Below are 26,633 nucleotides of genomic sequence, written 5' to 3' on the forward strand. Positions count from 1 at the left end.
CTGGCGGTGCTACATATCTACTATATAATATAACTCACTCCTGCTCAATCATCTCAGCCTGGGGGTGCTACATATCTACTATATAATATAACTCACTCCTGCTCAATCATCTCAGCCTGGCGGTGCTGCAGGTACAGTAGGTATATCTAGTGTATATCTACTATATAATATAACTCACTCCTGCTCAATCATCTCAGCCTGGCGGTGCTGCAGGTACAGTAGGTATATCTAGTGTAGTGTATATCTACTAGATAATATAACTCACTCCTGCTCAATCATCTCAGCCTGGGGGTGCTGCAGGTACAGTAGGTATATCTAGTGTATATCTACTATATAATATAACTCACTCCTGCTCTATCATCTCAGCCTGGCGGTGCTGCAGGTACAGTAGGTATATCTAGTGTATATCTACTATATAATATAACTCACTCCTGCTCAATCATCTCAGCCTGGCGGTGCTGCAGGTACAGTAGGTATATCTAGTGTATATCTACTATATAATATAACTCACTCCTGCTCAATCATCTCAGCCTGGGTGGCAGGTACAGTAGGCTATCTAGTGTATCAGTAGGTATATCTAGTGTCAATATCTACTATAGGTAATATAATCTACTATATAATATAACTCCTGCTATCATCTCAGCCTGGCGGTGCTGCAGGTACAGTAGGTATATCTAGTGTATATCTACTATATAATATAACTCACTCCTGCTCAATCATCTCAGCCTGGGGTGCTGCAGGTACAGTAGGTATATCTAGTGTATATCTACTATATAATATAACTCACTCCTGCTCAATCATCTCAGCCTGGCGGTGCTGCAGGTACAGTAGGTATATCTAGTGTGTGTATATCTACTATATAATATAACTCACTCCTGCTGGTGTATATCTACTATATAATATAACTCACTCCTGCTCAATCATCATCTCAGCCTGGGGGTGCTGCAGGTACAGTAGGTATATCTAGTGTATATCTACTATATAATATAACTCACTCCTGCTCAATCATCTCAGCCTGGGGGTGTGTACAGTAGGTATATCTAGTGTATATCTACTATATAATATAACTCACTCCTGCTCAATCATCTCAGCCTGGCGGTGCTGCAGGTACAGTAGGTATATCTAGTGTAGTGTATATCTACTATATAATATAACTCACTCCTGCTCAATCATCTCAGCCTGGGGTGCTGCAGGTACAGTAGGTATATCTAGTGTAGTGTATATCTACTATATAATATAACTCACTCCTGCTCAATCATCTCAGCCTGGGGGTGCTGCAGGTACAGTAGGTATATCTAGTGTATATCTAGTGATAATATAACTCACTCCTGCTCAATCATCTCAGCCTGGGGGTGCTAATATCTACTATATAATATAACTCCTGCTCAATCATCTCAGCCTGGCGGTGCTGCAGGTACAGTAGGTATATCTAGTGTAGTGTATATCTACTATATAATATAACTCACTCCTGCTCAATCATCTCAGCCTGGGGTGCTACATATCTACTATATAATATAACTCACTCCTGCTCAATCATCTCAGCCTGGGGGTGCTACATATCTACTATATAATATAACTCACTCCTGCTCAATCATCTCAGCCTGGGGGTGCTACATATCTACTATATAATATAACTCACTCCTGCTCAATCATCTCAGCCTGGCGGTGCTGCAGGTACAGTAGGTATATCTAGTGTATATCTACTATATAATATAACTCACTCCTGCTCAATCATCTCAGCCTGGCGGTGCTGCAGGTACAGTAGGTATATCTAGTGTATATCTACTATATAATATAACTACTCCTGTCAATCATCTCAGCCTGGGGTGCTGCAGGTACAGTAGGTATATCTAGTGTATATCTACTATATAATATAACTCACTCCTGCTCAATCATCTCAGCCTGGCGGTGCTGCAGGTACAGTAGGTATATCTAGTGTAGTGTATATCTACTATATAATATAACTCACTCCTGCTCAATCATCTCAGCCTGGGGTGCTACATATCTACTATATAATATAACTCACTCCTGCTCAATCATCTCAGCCTGGGGGTGCTACATATCTACTATATAATATAACTCACTCCTGCTCAATCATCTCAGCCTGGCGGTGCTGCAGGTACAGTAGGTATATCTAGTGTATATCTACTATATAATATAACTCACTCCTGCTCAATCATCTCAGCCTGGCGGTGCTGCAGGTACAGTAGGTATATCTAGTGTATATCTACTATATAATATAACTCACTCCTGCTCAATCATCTCAGCCTGGCGGTGCTGCAGGTACAGTAGGTATATCTAGTGTATATCTACTATATAATATAACTCACTCCTGCTCTATCATCTCAGCCTGGCGGTGCTGCAGGTACAGTAGGTATATCTAGTGTATATCTACTATATAATATAACTCACTCCTGCTCAATCATCTCAGCCTGGCGGTGCTGCAGGTACAGTAGGTATATCTAGTGTAGTGTATATCTACTATATAATATAACTCACTCCTGCTCTATCATCTCAGCCTGGGGGTGCTGCAGGTACAGTAGGTATATCTAGTGTATATCTACTAGATAATATAACTCACTCCTGCTCTATCATCTCAGCCTGGGGGTGCTACATATCTACTATATAATATAACTCACTCCTGCTCTATCATCTCAGCCTGGCGGTGCTGCAGGTACAGTAGGTATATCTAGTGTATATCTACTATATAATATAACTCACTCCTGCTCTATCATCTCAGCCTGGCGGTGCTGCAGGTACAGTAGGTATATCTAGTGTATATCTACTATATAATATAACTCACTCCTGCTCTATCATCTCAGCCTGGCGGTGCTGCAGGTACAGTAGGTATATCTAGTGTATATCTACTATATAATATAACTCACTCCTGCTCAATCATCTCAGCCTGGGGTGCTGCAGTACAGTAGGTATATCTAGTGTATATCTACTATATAATATAACTCACTCCTGCTCAATCATCTCAGCCTGGGGGTGCTAGGTATATCTACTATATAATATAACTCACTCCTGCTCAATCATCTCAGCCTGGGGTGCTGCAGGTACAGTAGGTATATCTAGTGTATATCTACTATATAATATAACTCACTCCTGCTCAATCATCTCAGCCTGGCGGTGCTGCAGGTACAGTAGGTATATCTAGTGTATATCTACTATATAATATAACTCACTCCTGCTCTATCATCTCAGCCTGGCGGTGCTGCAGGTACAGTAGGTATATCTAGTGTATATCTACTATATAATATAACTCACTCCTGCTCAATCATCTCAGCCTGGCGGTGCTGCAGGTACAGTAGGTATATCTAGTGTAGTGTATATCTACTATATAATATAACTCACTCCTGCTCAATCATCTCAGCCTGGCGGTGCTGCAGGTACAGTAGGTATATCTAGTGTAGTGTATATCTACTATATAATATAACTCACTCCTGCTCAATCATCTCAGCCTGGGGGTGCTACATATCTACTATATAATATAACTCACTCCTGCTCAATCATCTCAGCCTGGCGGTGCTGCAGGTACAGTAGGTATATCTAGTGTAGTGTATATCTACTAGATAATATAACTCACTCCTGCTCAATCATCTCAGCCTGGGGGTGCTACATATCTACTATATAATATAACTCACTCCTGCTCAATCATCTCAGCCTGGGGTGCTGCAGGTACAGTAGGTATATCTAGTGTATATCTACTATATAATATAACTCACTCCTGCTCAATCATCTCAGCCTGGGGGCTGTGCTACTGCAGGTACTATATAATATAACTATATAATATAACTCACTCCTGCTCAATCATCTAGTGTAGTGTATATCTACTATATAATATAACTCACTCCTGCTCAATCATCTCAGCCTGGGGTGCTGCAGGTACAGTAGGTATATCTAGTGTATATCTACTATATAATATAACTCACTCCTGCTCAATCATCTCAGCCTGGGGGTGCTGCAGGTACAGTAGGTATATCTAGTGTATATCTACTATATAATATAACTCACTCCTGCTCAATCATCTCAGCCTGGGGTGCTGCAGGTACAGTAGGTATATCTAGTGTATATCTACTATATAATATAACTCACTCCTGCTCAATCATCTCAGCCTGGGGTGCTGCAGGTACAGTAGGTATATCTAGTGTATATCTACTATATAATATAACTCACTCCTGCTCAATCATCTCAGCCTGGCGGTGCTGCAGGTACAGTAGGTATATCTAGTGTATATCTACTATATAATATAACTCACTCCTGCTCAATCATCTCAGCCTGGCGGTGCTGCAGGTACAGTAGGTATATCTAGTGTATATCTACTATATAATATAACTCACTCCTGCTCTATCATCTCAGCCTGGGGGTGCTGCAGGTACAGTAGGTATATCTAGTGTATATCTACTATATAATATAACTCACTCCTGCTCTATCATCTCAGCCTGGGGGTGCTACATATCTACTATATAATATAACTCACTCCTGCTCTATCATCTCAGCCTGGCGGTGCTGCAGGTACAGTAGGTATATCTAGTGTATATCTACTATATAATATAACTCACTCCTGCTCTATCATCTCAGCCTGGCGGTGCTGCAGGTACAGTAGGTATATCTAGTGTATATCTACTATATAATATAACTCACTCCTGCTCTATCATCTCAGCCTGGCGGTGCTGCAGGTACAGTAGGTATATCTAGTGTATATCTACTATATAATATAACTCACTCCTGCTCAATCATCTCAGCCTGGGGTGCTGCAGGTACAGTAGGTATATACTATATAATATAACTGACTCCTATCATCTCAGCCTGGGTGTGCTGTATATCTACTATATAATATAACTCACTCCTGCTCTATCATCTCAGCCTGGGGTGCTGCTCAATCAGGTACAGTAGGTATATCTAGTGTATATCTACTATATAATATAACTATAACTCATCTCCTGCTCTATCATCTCAGCCTGGGGGTGCTGTATATCTACTATATAATATAACTCACTCCTGCTCTATCATCTCAGCCTGGGGGTGCTGCATATCTACTATATAATAGTAGGTTCTTCCTATCATCTCTGGGGTGTGTATATCTACTATATAATATAACTCACTCCTGCTCTATCATCTCAGCCTGGGGTGCTACATATATTTATCTATATAATATAACTCACTCCTGCTCAATCATCTCAGCCTGGGGGTGCTGCAGGCGTTTTGCGTCGACGGCGTCCTCATCCAGGCCTTGCAGCAGCTCCAGAGAGCTTAGGATGCGCTTGTTGGTGTCGTCCTGGTACAGAGGCTGCTTGCCCTCGTTGATCTTACTCACATCCTGATACAACACAGAACAGTCAAAGGTTTTCATGTGATATTTTGTCAAAGACATTGAGAGCCACACAGAGCCAATTAGGATCATGCAAACAGTCTGCCAGAGCCACCAATAGGATGTTGTTGTTGCATTATCAAAAGATATGACCCTATCATAAGGTTCTGTGACGTTCTATGAAGTTCTGTGTGTTTCTTTGAGGTTCTATGTAGTTCTGAGGTTCTATGCGGTTCCACGCAGTTCTATGAGGTTCTACGATGTTATATGATGATCTTTGAGATTCTATCCAGTTCAGTGTGGTTTTATGATGTTCTAAACGGTTCTACGAGGTTCTGTGTGATGCGGTTCTTTACCTTGTTGAGGTTCTGCTCCGTCTCAAGGATGAGCTTCTCCACCTTGTCAGCGTTCTTCTGCAGCTTCTCAATCAGTGCAGACAGCTCAGAGGAGGGCGCCCTGGAATGAGGAGGTGACAACAGTTACATTTTTAGTCATTGAACTTATACAGAGCGACTTACATTCATTGCAATCAGCCGAAGTAGGTCAAAACAACCATATATGACTGTCATTGCAAGTAAAACATTCTTCAAAACGTTCTTCTAGATCTGGGATGGACATCTTCAGTCTTCTGGGGCCTGATTGGTGTCACACTTTGGCCCCAGCTAATACACCTGACTCCAATAATCAACTAGTCATGATCTTCAGGGAGAAGACACCAGTTAGTTCTACATACAGACCCTCTCAGGGGAGAAGACACCAGTTAGTTCTACATACAGATCCTCTCAGGGGAGAAGACACCAGTTAGTTCTACATACATACTCTCTCAGGGGAGAAGACACCAGTTAGTTCTACATACATACTCTCTCAGGGGAGAAGACACCAGTTAGTTCTACATACATACTCTCTCAGGGGAGAAGACACCAGTTAGTTCTACATACAGACCCTCTCAGGGGAGAAGACACCAGTTAGTTCTACATACAGACCCTCTCAGGGGAGAAGACACCAGTTAGTTCTACATACATACTCTCTCAGGGGAGAAGACACCAGTTAGTTCTACATACAGACTCTCTCAGGGGAGAAGACACCAGTTAGTTCTACATACAGACCCTCTCAGGGGAGAAGACACCAGTTAGTTCTACATACAGACTCTCTCAGGGGAGAAGACACCAGTTAGTTCTACATACAGACCCTCTCAGGGGAGAAGACACCAGTTAGTTCTACATACAGACCCTCTCAGGGGAGAAGACACCAGTTAGTTCTACATACAGACCCTCTCAGGGGAGAAGACACCAGTTAGTTCTACATACAGACTCTCTCAGGGGAGAAGACACCAGTTAGTTCTACATACAGACCATCTGAGGGGAGAAGACACCAGTTAGTTCTACATACATACTCTCTCAGGGGAGAAGACACCAGTTAGTTCTACATACAGACCCTCTCAGGGGAGAAGACACCAGTTAGTTCTACATACAGACCCTCTCAGGGGAGAAGACACCAGTTAGTTCTACATACAGACCTCTCAGGGGAGAAGACACCAGTTAGTTCTACATACAGATTCTCTCAGGGGAGAAGACACCAGTTAGTTCTACATACAGATCCTCTCAGGGGAGAAGACACCAGTTAGTTCTACATACAGATCCTCTCAGGGGAGAAGACACCAGTTAGTTCTACATACAGACTCTCTCAGGGGAGAAGACACCAGTTAGTTCTACATACAGATCCTCTCAGGGGAGAAGACACCAGTTAGTTCTACATACAGACTCTCAGGGGAGAAGACACCAGTTAGTTCTACATACAGACTCTCTCAGGGGAGAAGACACCAGTTAGTTCTACATACAGACTCTCTCAGGGGAGAAGACACCAGTTAGTTCTACATACAGACCATCTGTGAGTGCTGTTCCAGAAAGACCACTGTTAGGTTACAGGGATAGTTCAGTTGGGTGAACGATGCCTTTAAAAGGAAAGAGTCTGCAGTGACCGTATCTCTCTGAAAACCTTTAGAGACCATCTGTGCGTTCTGTTCAGAGTACAAAATGGACCTGAGCAACAGCACATTAAAACCGTGCCTCATAATGTGGGCCTACACAAGTAAACAGGACCCTACGTTGATGCTTTTCCCAATCGGGGACTGTAGCTTTAAACTTTAACAAAATGTTTTAACTTTGACATGCTAACGTCGACGGAGGGATAAATCAACTCTTCAGACTGTTATGAATGAAAGACGGATCCAGTCAGTAACTAAGCTCCAGTCTTCATCTTAGTAAAAGACTCAGTCAGGATTAACACAGCTCTTCAGCAGGGATGCTTAAAATGGTAGCTGTCATTAGGGAGGTAATCAGATGAGTGACTGAATGAAGTGCACTTGCCTTGCCGTCCACTTCACCGTCTGCCTGCCGTGTCTGCTAACCCTGAATGAACCTGAAAGCTCCCTGCTGCACATCTCCCACGGGTCAGATGACATGGGCTGCATCTCAATAGACTAATAGCTTCCTCTCCTCATCTCCTCTCCTTCATCTCAATAGACTAATAGCTTCCTCTCCTCATCTCCTCTCCTTCATCTCAATAGACTAATAGCTTCCTCTCCTCATCTCCTCTCCTTCATCTCAATAGACTAATAGCTTCCTCTCCTCATCTCCTCTCCTTCATCTCAATAGTCTAGTAGCTTCCTCTCCTCGTCATCTCAATAGTCTAGTAGTTTCCTCTCCTCTTCATCTCAATAGTCTAGTAGTTTCCTCTCCTCATCTCCTCTCCTTCATCTCAATAGTCTAGTAGTTTCCTTTCCTCATCTCTTCTCCTTCATCTCAATAGTCTAGTAGTTTCCTCTCCTCATCTCTTCTCCTTCATCTCAATAGTCTAGTAGCTTCCTCTCCTCATCTCAATAGTCTAGTAGCTTCCTCTCCTCATCTCAATAGTCTAGTAGCTTCCTCTCCTCATCTCAATAGTCTAGTAGCTTCCTCTCCTCGTCATCTCAATAGTCTAGTAGCTTCCTCTCCTCGTCATCTCAATAGTCTAGTAGCTTCCTCTCCTCGTCATCTCAATAGTCTAGTAGCTTCCTCTCCTCGTCATCTCAATAGTCTAGTAGCTTCCTCTCCTCGTCATCTCAATAGTCTAGTAGCTTCCTCTCCTCGTCATCTCAATAGTCTAGTAGCTTCCTCTCCTCGTCATCTCAATAATCTAGTAGCTTCCTCTCCTCGTCATCTCAATAGTCTAGTAGCTTCCTCTCCTCGTCATCTCAATAGGCTAGTAGCTTCCTCTCCTTGTTTCCTCTCCTTCATCTCATTAGTCTAGTGGCTTCCTCATCTCTCCTCTCCTTAATCTCAATAGTCTAGAAGCTTCCTCTCCTTGTCTCCTCATCTCCTCTCCTTAATCTCAATCGTCTAGAAGCTTCCTCTCCTTGTCTCCTCTCCTCATATCCTCTCCTTCATCTCAATAGTCTAGAAGCTTCCTCTCCTTGTCTCCTCTACTCATCTCCTCTCCTTCATCTCAATAGTCTAGAAGCTTCCTCTCCTTGTCTCCTCTCCTCATCTCCTCTCATTCATCTCAATAGTCTAGTAGCTTCCTCTCCTTTATCTACACCGATGTGAGAGCACTAGACAGGTGCATGAGTATTCCATGAGGCATCCACCATCTTTCTTCCTGTCAGTGATCTTGTGATCTTGATCTGACCGGGTCAGATCTGTACAGACTGAAGGGAGACTATTGACATCTACCCCACGGTAAGAGAAATGTTGCTGAAGCTACCAGTAGAGGCATGTAAATCAGGCCCATCGCCAGACCAGGACAGTAACACCATTGTCTAATCTGACACACTGCTGTGGAAAACATTGACATTAAAACACACCTTTGTTCATACTCAGTGTAATTCATTAAATAGAACACATCGGCTCATATAACCTAGAAGTACTGCATTGGAGGCAACAAGAGACTACAGTATATAGCTTGGGCACTAAGTACATTACTATTCTTCACTCATCAATGCTACCATGTTTTCCTTGTCCAACAACAACAGCAACTAGATTAGTAAAGCAGAGACGGACTGATACCCCGGCTAATATTAGAAGTGTTTTCTATAAAAAGCTTTGTGCATCAGAAAACGTGTCTCCAGTCTGTTTACCTGTGAGTTTAAAATGGAACACCTGCTGATCTTCCAGCCCCTAAGCTCTGTTCAGAACACCCAGCCCATCACACTAACCCCTGAGCTCTGTTCAGAACACCCAGCCCATCACACTAACCCCTGAGCTCTGTTCAGAACACCCAGCCCATCACACTAACCCCTGAGCTCTGTTCAGAACACCCAGCCCATCACACTAACCCCTGAGCTCTGTTCAGAACACCCAGCCCATCACACTAACCCCTGAGCTCTGTTCAGAACACCTGCAGACAGGAGACATTCAGAACACCCAGCCCATCACACTAACCCCTGAGCTCTGTTCAGAACACCCAGCCCATCACACTAACCCCTGAGCTCTGTTCAGAACACCCAGCCCATCACACTAACCCCTGAGCTCTGTTCAGAACACCCAGCCCATCACACTAACCCCTGAGCTCTGTTCAGAACACCATGCAGACAGGAGACATTCCAGATCACCCAGCCCATCACACTAACCCCTGAGCTCTGTTCAGAACACCCAGCCCATCACACTAACCCCTGAGCTCTGTTCAGAACACCCTGCCCATCACACTAACCCCTGAGCTCTGTTCAAAACACCCAGCCCATCACACTAACCCCTGAGCTCTGTTCAGAACACCCAGCCCATCACACTAACCCCTGAGCTCTGTTCAGAACACCCAGCCCATCACACTAACCCCTGAGCTCTGTTCAGAACACCCTGCCCATCACACTAACCCCTGAGCTCTGTTCAGAACACCATGCAGACAGGAGACATTCCAGAACACCCAGCCCATCACACTAACCCCTGAGCTCTGTTCAGAACACCCAGCCCATCACACTAACCCCTGAGCTCTGTTCAGAACACCCTGCCCATCACACTAACCCCTGAGCTCTGTTCAGAACACCCAGCCCATCACACTAACCCCTGAGCTCTGTTCAGAACACCATGCAGACAGGAGACATTCCAGAACACCCAGCCCATCACACTAACCCCTGAGCTCTGTTCAGAACACCCAGCCCATCACACTAACCCCTGAGCTCTGTTCAGAACACCCAGCCCATCACACTAACCCCTGAGCTCTGTTCAGAACACCCAGCCCATCACACTAACCCCTGAGCTCTGTTCAGAACACCCAGCCCATCACACTAACCCCTGAGCTCTGTTCAGAACACCCAGCCCATCACACTAACCCCTGAGCTCTGTTCAGAACACCCAGCCCATCACACTAACCCCTGAGCTCTGTTCAGAACACCCAGCCCATCACACTAACCCTGAGCTCTGTTCAGAACACCCAGCCCATCACACTAACCCCTGAGCTCTGTTCAGAACACCCAGACAGGAGACATTCCAGAACACCCAGCCCATCACACTAACCCCTGAGCTCTGTTCAGAACACCCAGCCCATCACACTAACCCCTGAGCTCTGTTCAGAACACCCAGCCCATCACACTAACCCCTGAGCTCTGTTCAGAACACCATGCAGACAGGAGACATTCCAGAACACCCAGCCCATCACACTAACCCCTGAGCTCTGTTCAGAACACCCAGCCCATCACACTAACCCCTGAGCTCTGTTCAGAACACCCTGCAGACAGGAGACATTCCAGAACACCCAGCCCATCACACTAACCCCTGAGCTCTGTTCAGAACACCCTGCCCATCACACTAACCCCTGAGCTCTGTTCAGAACACCCAGCCCATCACACTAACCCTGAGCTCTGTTCAGAACACCCTGCCCATCACACTAACCCCTGAGCTCTGTTCAAAACACCCAGCCCATCACACTAACCCCTGAGCTCTGTTCAGAACACCATGCAGACAGGAGACATTCCAGAACACCCAGCCCATCACACTAACCCCTGAGCTCTGTTCAGAACACCCAGCCCATCACACTAACCCCTGAGCTCTGTTCAGAACACCCAGCCCATCACACTAACCCCTGAGCTCTGTTCAGAACACCCAGCCCATCACACTAACCCCTGAGCTCTGTTCAGAACACCCAGCCCATCACACTAACCCCTGAGCCTGTTCAGAACACCCAGCCCATCACACTAACCCCTGAGCTCTGTTCAGAACACCCAGCCCATCACACTAACCCCTGAGCTCTGTTCAGAACACCCAGCCCATCACACTAACCCCTGAGCTCTGTTCAGAACACCCAGCCCATCACACTAACCCCTGAGCTCTGTTCAGAACACCATGCAGACAGGAGACATTCCAGAACACCCAGCCCATCACACTAACCCCTGAGCTCTGTTCAGAACACCCAGCCCATCACACTAACCCCTGAGCTCTGTTCAGAACACCCAGCCCATCACACTAACCCCTGAGCTCTGTTCAGAACACCATGCCAGGAGACATTCCAGAACACCCAGCCCATCACACTAACCCCTGAGCTCTGTTCAGAACACCCAGCCCATCACACTAACCCCTGAGCTCTGTTCAGAACACCCTGCCCATCACACTAACCCCTGAGCTCTGTTCAGAACACCCAGCCCATCACACTAACCCCTGAGCTCTGTTCAGAACACCCAGCCCATCACACTAACCCCTGAGCTCTGTTCAGAACACCCAGCCCATCACACTAACCCCTGAGCTCTGTTCAGAACACCAGCCCATCACACTAACCCCTGAGCTCTGTTCAGAACACCCAGCCCATCACACTAACCCCTGAGCTCTGTTCAGAACACCATGCAGACAGGAGACATTCCAGAACCCAGCCCATCACACTAACCCCTGAGCCTGTTCAGAACACAGCCCATCACACTAACCCCTGAGCTCTGTTTCAGAACCCCTGAGCTCTGTTCAGAACACCCAGCCCATCACACTAACCCCTGAGCTCTGTTCAGAACACCCTGCCCATCACACTAACCCCTGAGCTCTGTTCAGAACACCCAGCCCAGCCCTGAGCTCTGTTCAGAACACCCTGCCCATCACACTAACCCCTGAGCTCTGTTCAGAACACCATGCAGACAGGAGACACACCCAGCCCATCACACACTAACCCCTGAGCTCTGTTCAGAACACCCAGCCCATCACACTAACCCCTGAGCTCTGTTCAGAACACCCTGCCCATCACACTAACCCCTGAGCTCTGTTCAAAACACCCAGCCCATCACACTAACCCCTGAGCTCTGTTCAGAACACCATGCAGACAGGAGACATTCCAGAACACCCAGCCCATCACACTAACCCCTGAGCTCTGTTCAGAACACCCAGCCCATCACACTAACCCCTGAGCTCTGTTCAGAACACCCAGCCCATCACACTAACCCCTGAGCTCTGTTCAGAACACCCTGCCCATCACACTAACCCCTGAGCTCTGTTCAGAACACCCAGCCCATCACACTAACCCCAGGAGACATTCAGAACACCCAGCCCATCACACTAACCCCTGAGCTCTGTTCAGAACACCCAGCCCATCACACTAACCCCTGATGAGAACACCCAGCCCATCACACTAACCCCTGAGCTCTGTTCAGAACACCCAGCCCATCACACTAACCCCTGAGCTCTGTTCAGAACACCATGCAGACAGGAGACATTCCAGAACACCCAGCCCATCACTGTGATAACCCCTGAGCTCTGTTCAGAACACCCAGCCCATCAGTGTTTAACCCCTGAGCTCTGTTCAGAACACCCAGCCCATCACACTAACCCCTGAGCTCTGTTTGCAGACAGAGACATTCCAGAACACCCAGCCCATCACACTAACCCCTGAGCTCTGTTCAGAACACCCAGCCCATCACACAACCCCTGAGCTCTGTTCAGAACAGCCCATCACACTAACCCCTGAGCTCTGTTCAGAACACCCTGCCCATCACACTAACCCCTGAGCTCTGTTCAGAACACCCAGCCCATCACACTAACCCCTGAGCTCTGTTCAGAACAGCCAGCCCATCAGACTAACCCCTGAGCTCTGTTCAGAACACCCAGCCCATCACACTAACCCCTGAGCTCTGTTCAGAACACCCAGCCCATCACACTAACCCCTGAGCTCTGTTCAGAACACCATGCAGACAGGAGACATTCCAGAACACCCAGCCCATCACACTAACCCCTGAGCTCTGTTCAGAACACCCAGCCCATCACACTAACCCCTGAGCTCTGTTCAGAACACCCAGCCCATCACACTAACCCCTGAGCTCTGTTCAGAACACCCAGCCCTGAGCTCTGTTCACCCAGCCCATCACACCCCCTGAGCTCTGTTCAGAACACCCAGCCCATCACACTAACCCCTGAGCTCTGTTCAGAACACCCAGCCCATCACACTAACCCCTGAGCTCTGTTCAGAACACCCAGCCCATCACACTAACCCCTGAGCTCTGTTCAGAACACCCAGCCCATCACACTAACCCCTGAGCTCTGTTCAGAACACCATGCAGACAGGAGACATTCCAGAACACCCAGCCCATCACACTAACCCCTGAGCTCTGTTCCAGAACACCCAGCCCATCACACTAACCCCTGAGCTCTGTTCAGAACACCCAGCCCATCACACTAACCCCTGAGCTCTGTTCAGAACACCATGCAGACAGGAGACATTCCAGAACACCCAGCCCATCACACTAACCCCTGAGCTCTGTTCAGAACACCCAGCCCCCATCAGCTCTGTTCAGAACAATGCCCATCAACCCCTGAGCTCTGTTCAGAACACCCAGCCCATCACACTAACCCCTGAGCTCTGTTCAGAACACCCAGCCCATCACACTAACCCCTGAGCTCTGTTCAGAACACCCAGCCCATCACACTAACCCCTGAGCTCTGTTCAGAACACCCAGCCCATCACACTAACCCCTGAGCTCCCATCATCACACTAACCCCTGAGCTCTGTTCAGAACACCATGCAGACAGGAGACATTCCAGAACACCCAGCCCATCACACTAACCCCTGAGCTCTGTTCAGAACACCCAGCCCATCACACTAACCCCTGAGCTCTGTTCAGAACACCCAGCCCATCACACTAACCCCTGAGCTCTGTTCAGAACACCCAGCCCATCACACTAACCCCTGAGCTCTGTTCAGAACACCCAGCCCATCACACTAACCCCTGAGCTCTGTTCAGAACACCCAGCCCATCACACTAACCCCTGAGCTCTGTTCAGAACACCCAGCCCATCACACTAACCCCTGAGCTCTGTTCAGAACACCCAGCCCATCACACTAACCCCTGAGCTCTGTTCAGAACACCCAGCCCATCACACTAACCCCTGAGCTCTGTTCAGAACACCATGCAGACAGGAGACATTCCAGAACACCCAGCCCATCACACTAACCCCTGAGCTCTGTTCAGAACACCCAGCCCATCACACTAACCCCTGAGCTCTGTTCAGAACACCCAGCCCATCACACTAACCCCTGAGCTCTGTTCAGAACACCCAGACAGGAGACATTGAGCTCCAGAACACCCAGCCCATCACACTAACCCCTGAGCTCTGTTCAGAACACCCAGCCCATCACACTAACCCCTGAGCTCTGTTCAGAACACCCAGCCCATCACACTAACCCCTGAGCTCTGTTCAGAACACCCAGCCCATCACACTAACCCCTGAGCTCTGTTCAGAACACCCAGCCCATCACACTAACCCCTGAGCTCTGTTCAGAACACCCAGCCCATGTTAACCCCTGAGCTCTGTTTAACCCCTGAGCTCTGTTCAGAACACCCATGCCCATCACACCCCTGAGCTCTGTTCAGAACACCATGCAGACAGGAGACATTCCAGACACCCAGCCCATCACACTAACCCCTGAGCTCTGTTAGAACACCCAGTGTTTAACATAGCTCTGTTCAGAACCCCTGCCCATCACAGCCCCTGAGCTCTGTTCAGAACAAGCCCATCACACTAACCCCTTGCCTGTTCAGAACCCCAGGCAGACTAACCCCTGAGCTCAGTTGAACACCCAGCCCATCACACTAACCCCTGGCTCTGTTCAGATGCCCATCACACTAACCCCTGAGCTCTGTTCAGAACACCCTGCCCATCACACTAACCCCTGAGCTCTGTTCAGAACACCTTCACACTAACCCCTGAGATGTTCAGAACACCCAGCCCATCACACTAACCCCTGAGCTCTGTTCAAACACCCAGCCCATCACACTAACCCCTGAGCTCTCCAGAACACCCTGCCCTCACACTAACTGAGCTCTGTTCAGAACACCCAGCCCATCACACTAACCCCTGAGCTCTGTTTGTCCTCCTAACCCCTGAGCTCTGTTCAAAACACCCAGCCCCTCACACTAACCCCTGAGCTCTGTCAGAACACCATGCAGACAGGAGACAGAACACCCAATCACACCAACCCCTGAGCTCTGTTCAGAACACCCAGCCCATCACACTAACCCCTGAGCTATGTTCATAAACCCAGCCCATCACACTAACCCTGAGCTCTGTTCAGAACAAGCCCAACACTAACCCCTGAGCTCTGTTCAGAACACCCTGCCCATCACAGCGTGCCCATCCTAACCCCTGAGCTCTGTTCAGAACACCCAGCCCATCAACTAACCCCTGAGCTCTGCAGAACACCCAGCCCATCACACTAACCCCTGAGCTCTGTTCAGAACACAGCCCATCACACTAACCCCTGAGCTCTTTCAGAACAAACAGGAGCCCATCACACTCAATGATTTCTGGAACACCCAGCCCATCACACTAACCCCTGAGCTCTGTTCAGAACACCATGCAGACAGGAGACATTGAACAAAAAGCACGGTTCTTAGATCATACTGTACAATGCACCAATGTACCTAACCATAAACATCAATGCCTTTCTTTAAAATCAATAAACAACTATATATTTTTAAACCTGCATATTTAACTAGGGAAATTGTGTGATTTCTCTTGCATTCTGTGCAACAGAATCAGGGTATATGCAGCAGTTTGGGCCGCCTGGCTCGTTGAGAACTGTATGAAGTCAATTTCTTCCTAACAAAGGCCGTAATTAATTTGCCAGAATTTTACCGAATTATGACATAACATTGAAGGTTGTACAATGTAACAGCAATATTAAGACTTAGGGATGCCACCCGTTAGATAAAATACGGAACGGTTCCGTATTTCACTGAAAGAATAAACGTTTTGATTTTGAAATGAGTTTCCGGATTCTACCATTTTAATGACCAAAGGCTCGTATTTCTGCATTTATTATGTTATAATTAAGTCTATGATTTGATAGAGCAGTCTGACTGAGCGGTGGTAGGCAGCAGCAGGCTCGTAAGCATTCATCCAAACGGCACTTTCCTGCATTTGCCAGCAGCTCTTTGCTGTGCTACAAGCATTGAGCTGTTTATGACTTCAAGCCTATCAACACCCGAGACTAGGCTGGTGTAACCGATGTGAAATGGCTAGCTAGTTAGCGGGGTACGCTAATAGCGTTTCAAACATCACTCGCTCTGAGACTTGGAGTGGTTGTTCCCCTTGTTCTGCATGGGTAACGCTGCTTTGAGTGTGGCTGTTGTCGATGTGTTCCTGGTTCAAGCCCAGATAGGAGCGAGGAGAGGGACGGAAGCTATATTGTTTCACTGGCAATACTCAAGTGCCTATAAGAACATCCAATAGTCAAAGGTTTATGAAATACACATCGTATAGAGAGAAATAGTACAATAATTCCTATAATAACTATAACCTAAAACTTATTACCTGGGAATATTGAAGACTCATGTTAAAAGGAACCACCAGCTTTCATATGTTCTCATGTTCTGAGCAAGGAACTTAAACTTTAGCTTTCTTACATGGCACATATTGCACTTTTACTTTATTTTCCAACACTTTGTTTTTGCATTATTTCAACCAAAACCAAATTGAACATGTTTCATTATTTATTTGAGGCTAAATTGATTTTATTGATGTATTATATTAAGTTAAAATAAGTGTTCATTCAGTATTGTTGTAATTGTCAATATTAATCGGTATCGGCTTTTTTTGGTCCTCCAATAATCTGTATCGGTGTTGAAATATCATAGTCGGTCGATCTCACACACACACACACACACACACGCACACACACACACACACACACACACACACACACACACACACACACACACACACACACACACACACACACACAAACTCTCTATTGAAGAGAAGACATGATGAAACATGATTGGACTCAACAGCATACATTCATCTTGTCATTGGAAGCAGTCCAGTTCGTGACTCACTCCTCTCTCATGGGAGCCTGCTGTCATTGATGGAGGAGTTGGTGAAGTGCCATCAACCAGTAAACCACATTCTGATGGCACATAAATCAAATCAAACTTTAATTTGTCACGTGCGCCGAATACAACAGGTGTAGGTAGACCTTACAGTGAAATGCTTACTTACAACAGGCAATTTCTAAGTAAAGGACATGACTAGTTGTAGGACAGTGTTTAACCTGGTTATGATGTCCTCCTGAGGACAGGACTAGTTGTAGCACAGTGTTTAACCTGGTTGTGATGTCCTCCTGAGGACAGAACTAGTTGTAGCACAGTGTTGAACCTGGTTATGATGTCCTCCTGAGGACAGAACTAGTTGTAGCACAGTGTTTAACCTGGTTGTGATGTCCTCCTGAGGACAGGACTAACCTGGTGTGATGTCCTCCTAGGACAGTGTTAGCACAGTGTTTAACCTGGTTGTGATGTCCTCCTGAGGACAGAACTAGTTGTAGCACAGTGTTTAACCTGGTTGTGATGTCCTCCTGAGGACAGAACTAGTTGTAGCACAGTGTTTAACCTGGTTGTGATGTCCTCCTGAGGACAGGACTAGTTGTAGCACAGTGTTTAACCTGGTTGTGATGTCCTCCTGAGGACAGAACAGTGTTGTTTAACCTGGTTATGATGTCCTCCTGAGGACAGGACTAGTTGTAGCACAGTGTTTAACCTGGTTGTGATGTCCTCCTGAGGACAGAACTAGAGGTTTAACATGTCCTCCTGGACAGGACTAGTTGTAGGACAGTGTTTAACCTGGTTATGATGTCCTCCTGAGGACAGAACTAGTTGTAGGACAGTGTTTAACCTGGTTGTGATGTCCTCCTGAGGACAGAACTAGTTGTAGCACAGTGTTTAACCTGGTTGTGATGTCCTCCTGAGGACAGGACTAGTTGTAGGACAGTGTTTAACCTGGTTGTGATGTCCTCCTGAGGACAGGACTAGTTGTAGGACAGTGTTTAACCTGGTTGTGATGTCCTCCTGAGGACAGAACTAGTTGTAGCACAGTGTTTAACCTGGTTGTGATGTCCTCCTGAGGACTAGTTGAGCACTAACCTGGTTGTGATGTCCTCCTGAGGACAGAACTAATTGTAGCACAGTGTTTAGTGTTTAACCTGGTTGTGATGTCCTCCTGAGGACAGAACTAGTTGTAGGACAGTGTTTAACCTGGTTGTGATGTCCTCCTGAGGACAGGACTAGTTGTAGCACAGTGTTTAACCTGGTTGTGATGTCCTCCTGAGGACAGGACTAGTTGTAGCACAGTGTTTAACCTGGTTGTGATGTCCTCCTGAGGACAGAACTAGTTGTAGCACAGTGTTTAACCTGGTTGTGATGTCCTCCTGAGGACAGGACTAGTTGTAGAGTATTGTTGTAGTCTGTTATCTCCAGAAGGTGCTTCTTCTTCTCCTCCTACAGAACTGGCCCAACAGGTTCTATTCTCCTTTATGTAACAGAGAATGATCTTTAAATAACCCGCAGCCTGAGGTGATGTGGTGATGAAGTGATGAGGTGATGAGGTGATGAGTGCATTGAAGAGTAAGAGTTTTATATCGTTTGATATTAGAACACCTGTTGGTTATACACATCTATCGATAGTAGTGTCTATTTCTACGTGCCTGAAGCTGGGTATTGGACTGGGGTTCTGATCAAGTCTATACAATGGTGGGGTCTTATTGAGACAGGTTGATTTATCACATAGCAGACTTGGGTTCAAATGCTTTACAAAATATTTGATAATAATAATAATAATAATATAATAATATATGCCATTTAGCAGACGCTTTTATCCAAAGCGACTTACAGTCATGTGTGCATACATTCTACGTATGGGTGGTCCCGGGGATCGAACCCACTACCCTGGCGTTACAAGCGCCATGCTCTACCAACTGAGCCACAGAAGAAACACTTTCAGCGTTTGCTTTTGCCTGCCCGGGGTGCCAGGTGAACTTTTGTGACGGTTTCATTTTCTATTGGATCCATTGCGCCAGGCAAGCTCAATCAAGCCCAGAAAGAGGATATGAAAGGATTTGTACCCAGAGCTGCTACGTGATAAATCAGCCTATCTGAATAAGATCTCACTGTTGTATGGACTTGAGCAGAAACCCAGTATCCAGCTTCTAGCACATAGAAATAGACAGTACTAGAAAGTAATAGATTTGTATTTATTTTTTATTTAACTAGGTAAGTCAGTTAAGAACAAATTCTTTATTTTCAATGACGGCCTCGGAACAAACAGTGTTGATCCTGGTTGTGACGTCCTGCTGAGGACAGAACCAGTTGTAGGGACGTGGATGGAGGAGTGGGGGTGGATGGAGGAGTGGGGGTAGATGGAGGAGTGGGGGTGGATGGAGGAGTGGGGGTGGATGGAGGAGTGGGGGTGGATGGGGGAGTGGGGGTGGATGGAGGAGTGGGGGGGATGGAGGATTGGGGGTGGATGGAGGAGTGGGGGTGGATGGAGGAGTGGATGGAGGAGTGGGGGGTGGATGGGGGTGGATGGAGGAGTGGGGGTGGATGGAGGAGTGGGGGTGGATGGGGTGGATGGAAGAGTGGGGGTGGATGGGGAGTGGGGGTGGATGGAGGAGTGGATGGAGGAGTGGGGTGGATGGAGGAGTGGATGGAGGAGTGGGGGTGGATGGGAGTGGATGGAGGAGTGGGGGTGGATGGAGGATTGGGGGTGGATGGAGGAGTGGGGGTGGATGGAGGAGTGGATGGAGGAGTGGGGGTGGGGGTGGATGGAAGAGTGGGGGTGGATGGGGGAGTGGATGTGGATGGAGGAGTGGATGGAGGAGTGGGGGTGGATGGGGTGGATGGAGGAGTGGGGGTGGATGGAGGATTGGGGGTGGATGGAGGATGGGGGGATGGAGGAGTGGATGGAGGAGTGGGGGTGGATGGGATGGATGGAGGAGTGGGGGTGGATGGAGGAGTGGATGGAGGAGTGGGGGTGGATGGAGGAGTGGGGGTGGATGGGGGTGGATGGAGGAGTGGGGGTGGATGGGGTGGATGGAGGAGTGGGGGTGGATGGGGATGGATGGAGGTGGATGGAGGAGTGGGATGGAGGAGTGGGGTGGATGGGGGTGGATGGAGGAGGGACATTAACTGCCTTGTTCAGGGGCAGAACGACAGATTTGTAGCCTTGTCAGCTCGGGGATTTGAACTTGCAACCTTTCGGTTACTAGTCCAACGCTCTAACCACTAGGCTACCCTGCCGCCCAGATATGTATAGCATTAGTAGACAGGTCTTCTCATATCAGAAATGTACAATGTTTGCTTATGTGACCTTTCAAGGCATTCATAGTTTGATTAAATCATATGTTGAGGTTTCCATGCCCCGGCTTGACATTTGAATTAAATCATAAATTATAGTCCTTGCCATATCTATTCAAAAATCAGTGGGATTTGCATTGCACACTGTGCAAAGAGTCTGGGTGTTTTCAACCACTGACAAACGGCTGGATTCTTGTGAAACTGGCATTGGCTCCAACTGGGGCAAAAGGACATGATGCCCCTGGTTCCAACTGGGGCAAAATGACCATGATGCCCCTGGTTCCAACTGGGGCAAAATGCCATGATGCCCCTGGTTCCAACTGGGGCTAAATGCCATGATGCCCCTGGTTCCAACTGGGGCAAAAGGACATGATGCCCCTGGCTCCAACTGGGGCTAAAGGACATGATGCCCCTGGCTCCAACTGGGGCAAAAGGACATGATGCCCCTGGCTCCAACTGGGGCTAAATGCCATGATGCCCCTGGCTCCAACTGGGGCAAAAGGACATGATGCCCCTGGCTCCAACTGGGGCAAAATGATATGATGCCCCTGGTTCCAACTGGGGCTAAATGACCATGATGCCCCTGGTTCCAACTGGGGCTAAAGGACATGATGCCCCTGGTTCCAACTGGGACAAAATGATATGATGCCCCTGGTTCCAACTGGGGCAAAATGCCATGATGCCCCTGGTTCCAACTGGGGCTAAAGGACATGATGCCCCTGGTTCCAACTGGGGCTAAATTATATGATTCCCCTGGTTCCAACTGGGGCAAAATGACCATGATGCCCCTGGTTCCAACTGGGGCAAAATGACCATGATGCCCCTGGTTCCAACTGGGACAAAATGATATGATTCCCCTGGTTCCAACTGGGACAAAATGATATGATTCCCCTGGTTCCAACTGGGGCAAAATGACCATGATGCCCCTGGTTCCAACTGGGGCTAAAGGACATGATGCCCCTGGTTCCAACTGGGGCTAAATTATATGATTCCCCTGGTTCCAACTGGGGCAAAATGACCATGATGCCCCTGGTTCCAACTGGGGCAAAATGACCATGATGCCCCTGGTTCCAACTGGGGCAAAATGACATGATGTCCACAGTTTTTAAACCACAAATGGTTATCTTTAGATTCACAGCCCAGCTCTCACTGTAGGACTTAATGTGAGCCCCAAATGGTTCTCTTTAGATTCACAGCCCAGCTCTCACTGCAGGACTTAATGTGACCCACAAATGGTTCTCTTTTGATTCACAGCCCAGCTCTCACTGCAGGACTTAATGTGACCCACAAATGGTTCTCTTTTGATTCACAGCCCAGCTCTCACTGCAGGACTTAATGTGACCCACAAATGGTTCTCTTTAGATTCACAGCCCAGCTCTCACTGCAGGACTTAATGTGACCCACAAATGGTTCTCTTTTGATTCACAGCCCAGCTCTCACTAAAGGACTTAATGTGATAAACAAATGGTTCTCTTTGATTCACAGCCCAGCTCTCACTGTAGGACTTAATGTGACCCACAAATGGTTCTCTTTTGATTCACAGCCCAGCTCTCACTGTAGGACTTAATGTGACCCACAAATGGTTCTCTTTTGATTCACAGCCCAGCTCTCACTGCAGGACTTAATGTGACCCACAAATGGTTCTCTTTTGATTCACAGCCCAGCTCTCACTGCAGGACTTAATGTGACCCACAAATGGTTCTCTTTAGATTCACAGCCCAGCTCTCACTGCAGGACTTAATGTGACCCACAAATGGTTCTCTTTTGATTCACAGCCCAGCTCTCACTGTAGGACTTAATGTGAGCCATTAGGGTTATCCATCGCGTCTCGTCCTTTATAGAACAAAGAGGCCTCAGGCTAATACAGTGTGTATCCTCCTTTATTAAACCAAACCTTTCACACTTGACAGTGTGTGTGTGAGTTCAAAGGCCATGTTGAAAGGGCCCTAATGCAGCGCTATGTATTTTTTAACCAGCCGTAGTGTGTGTTTTACACAGCTGATTTAAATGATCAACGCTGGATGATGAGTTGGTTAGTTGAATGGGCTGTGTAGCGTGTTAGGACAGAGTCTGGTTAACCCTGGCCTAAAGGAAAGAGTACGCCTATAGAATGTCCTGGAAAGTACATTCGTGAGAGTTCTTATGACACAGTCATAGCAATAAGATGGCTGGCTAGCCTAGCGGTTAAGATCAAATCAAATCAAATGTTATTGGTCACATACACGTGTTTAGCAGATGTTATTGTGGGTGGAGTGAAATGCTACAATTTGTATTAAAGGGATGGATGGCCTGGGGGAGGTGGACCTCTGGTCTACAGTTTGTATTAAAGGGATGGCCTGGGGGAGGTGGACCTCTGGTCTACAGTTTGTATTAAAGGGATGGATGGCCTGGGGGAGGTGGACCTCTGGTCTACAGTTTGTATTAAAGATGGATGGCCTGGGGGAGATGGACCTCTGGTCTACAGTTTGTACTAGAAGATGGATGGCCTGGGGGAGGTGGACCTCTGGTCACAGTTTGTACTAGAAGGATGGATGGCCTGGGGGAGGTGGACCTCTGGTCTACAGTTTGTTTTAAAGGGATGGCCTGGGGGAGGTGGACCTCTGGTCTACAGTTTGTATTAAAGGGATGGCCTGGGGGAGGTGGACCTCTGGTCTACAGTTTGTATTAAAGGGATGGATGGCCTGGGGGAGGTGGACCTCTGGTCTACAGTTTGTATTAAAGGGATGGATGGCCTGGGGGAGGTGGACCTCTGGTCTACAGTTTGTATTAAAGGGATGGCCTGGGGGAGGTGGACCTCTGGTCTACAGTTTGTATTAAAGGGATGGATGGCCTGGGGGAGGTGGACCTCTGGTCTACAGTTTGTATTAAAGGGATGGCCTGGGGGAGGTGGACCTCTGGTCTACAGTTTGTATTAAAGGGATGGCCTGGGGGAGGTGGACCTCTGGTCTACAGTTTGTATTAAAGGGATGGCCTGGGGGAGGTGGACCTCTGGTCTACAGTTTGTATTAAAGGGATGGCCTGGGGGAGGTGGACCTCTGGTCTACAGTTTGTATTAAAGGGATGGCCTGGGGGAGGTGGACCTCTGGTCGACAGCTTCTATTAGAAGGATGCCAACAAACATTGTTCCAATATGCTGAACATCTTATATTTTATTTATTTTGATTTAACCTTTATTTAACCAGACAGATGTGTGTTGGACACACATCTCTCCGAATAAGGAGTAAAGTATTTCCAAGGAGAGGGAGAGAGGGACAAATTGTAACCAGAAGGTAACTATGAGTCGCTGAGGGTATGGAGGGAGGGATGAGATCCAGATGAACTTCCCAGCAACCAAGGCCCATATCAGACAAACCCTTTCTAGACCCCAACTCCTTCAAATATGAACTTCCCAAACAACAAAGGCCCAGATCAGATCCATTAGGGTCCCTAGGCCCTCCAGTATTAATTAATAGATCTGTGAAGGAGTAGGAGCTAAGGGAAGGTACTAGGAACCTAAATGGAACTGGGCCCATTCTCTTGATTCCATTAATCCTACAACCAGCATTTCGGGAATATCAGGGAATATATTCAGAGTTTCAGGAATTTTGCAACCCTACACATAAATTACACACGCCCACACATGCATGCAAGCATGCACATATGCACGCACACACACACACCCACACACAATGTGTGTGGTTTTCATTATTCCAACATTGTGTCTGACTCACATGTTGAAACATAAAAGCCTCATTCACTAACTAGAAACAGTTTTAAGCAGCTTGCTAGGCCTTTCCTTCAATATCAGACAAGATACATTCCCTTCTTTACTGAAGTCAATGATGAGCCTCCCATTAAGGCTTTGTCCCAAACAGCTCCCTATTCTCAAAGGGCTCTGGTCAAAAGTAGTGCACTAATTAGGGAATAGGGTGCCATTGGCCATAGGGCTCTGGTCAAAAGTAGTGCACTAATTAGGGAATAGGGTGCCCATTTGGGACGTAGCCCGTCCCAGAGCCATACACCATCCCAGAGCCATACACCATCCCAGAGCCATACATTACATAGATAACCATTGGAAACAGATTAGCTAGCTAACCTCTCATGTTCCAAGCCAAAGGAGTGTTGTTATTACTAGGTGGCCCTGACACTATCCTGCCCTCCTCCTCCCTCCTCCTCCTCCTACTCTCACTTGACGAGTGACAACCTGCATGCTCTGTGCTCTCTCTGTTCAGAGACACTGACTTACAACCCATATTAAACCCTATATAGTGCACTACTTTTGACCAAGGCCCATAGGGCCGTGATCCCTATATAGTGCACTACTTTTGACCAGGGTCCATAGGGGTCTGTTCCCTATATAGAGCACTACTTTAGACCAGAGCCCATAGGGGTATAGTGTGCGGTGTGGGATGCATACACTGACTGCCCCAGAGAAGATCCAGTATAGCAAGTTCCTGAAGGGAGAGTGAAAAGTGACAGTTGAAAATGTTGATAAATATTTGGAGATTTTTTTGGGGGGGCAGCTCGTCACTAGGTAGGTAGGAGTGCATGGTGAAACACCTCACTGTATTATTACAGGGATTATATTTATATAGGGATTTAGGGATATAATTTTATTATAATTATATAGGGATTTACATTGTTTATATGAACAAAGAGACGACTGGGTTCAATTTTTTTTTTTGCCCGATACAGTAGCCTGATATTTTACTATATTCCGGCAAAAGTGAGGTGAATACTTTCTTTAAGTGAAAAGTAGTTGAACAGGGCGGGGTTGAAGTCCATCACCGTGTATTCTCTCACTCTACCCCGAAAGCCAAAGTTATCAAACCAGTTACTGCCACTAACATACAGCCACGCCCTCTGGTCAAATTAAAAGTACGTTCAAGTGTATAAACTAAGGCTACACAAAACAATATCATTAAAAGCCATTTTCCCAGAGTTGTATAAACTTTGGAATATGACTTAACCCCCCATGCAACGTGGCTTAATTTATTGTATTACATAGTATTACAATGTCCCAGAAGTGTCGTCAAGTTATAAAATACGCATTATCATAAACGATCATAAATATAATCCTGAAGCATACTGACAGTGTTGTCAATTTGTCAAACGTCCAACTTCACTTTATCTTTCCTAATGCGACATTAAAAGAAACTTGCACAGTGATTACAAAGTTACAACTCGCTATTTATAACCACCAAGAAAACTTTCAACATAGAAACAACTACTCACTTTTTCGTTTGCGTGATGGTCACGCTCTTCGAGGGTTTTTTCTTGAACATTTTGCCAGCGGGACGACTCGGATTCTTCTCCCGTAAACACCTGTCTCTTCGTGTGCTTCTCTCTGTGAAGATATCCCGTTGGTTACAGGTGGGCGTCTTTCTGAGTTCTCTGGTATGTTCTCGCTCTTCCTCGGACAGGTAGGTATGCCCCAGTACGCTCCACACGCACAAATGGGAAAGTCAAATGATGAGATGTTTCAGGCGACGCCCACTAGCGCTAATTCCTTCCAGCAGTCAGTCAGCACAGGAAAAGTGATCCGCAGTAAAGGAGGAGGTGCTGTGGATTTCTCCCTGTATGTGTTACATACCTGTCACCTATGAACGCGTGGGCGGGGCTGGCATTTATATTTTCCATACAGGTGACAGGTGGATATTGCACCTTTTAGGTATGGACATTGCTACTATGTTATCAACACATTGCCATTTGCTCAGATGAAAATGCAACTACCAGTGTTTGAGAGCAGTCAACGCAGTGTTCAAAAGCAAATCT

At 46.9% G+C, this 26,633-nt stretch overlaps 1 protein-coding gene across 1 annotated transcript in view; it reads right to left on the bottom strand.

Annotated features, from left to right (window-relative positions):
* LOC127926821 (periplakin-like) overlaps positions 1-26,243 on the bottom strand; it is a 32,484-nt gene extending 6,241 nt beyond the window's left edge. Inside the window, exons 1-3 of the mRNA XM_052512444.1 lie at positions 26,094-26,243; positions 5,671-5,770; positions 5,169-5,323 (exon numbers count right to left, since the gene is read on the bottom strand). Of these exons, the coding sequence (XP_052368404.1) occupies positions 5,169-5,323; positions 5,671-5,770; positions 26,094-26,143 (305 nt within the window). The 5' untranslated portion in view covers positions 26,144-26,243. The remainder of the gene's footprint in view (positions 1-5,168; positions 5,324-5,670; positions 5,771-26,093) is intronic.
* Between the last annotated feature and the right edge of the window lie 390 nt (positions 26,244-26,633).

This window comes from Oncorhynchus keta, unplaced genomic scaffold (genome assembly GCF_023373465.1).
Source record: "Oncorhynchus keta strain PuntledgeMale-10-30-2019 unplaced genomic scaffold, Oket_V2 Un_contig_8394_pilon_pilon, whole genome shotgun sequence".
In the NCBI taxonomy this organism is placed as follows: domain Eukaryota; kingdom Metazoa; phylum Chordata; class Actinopteri; order Salmoniformes; family Salmonidae; genus Oncorhynchus; species Oncorhynchus keta.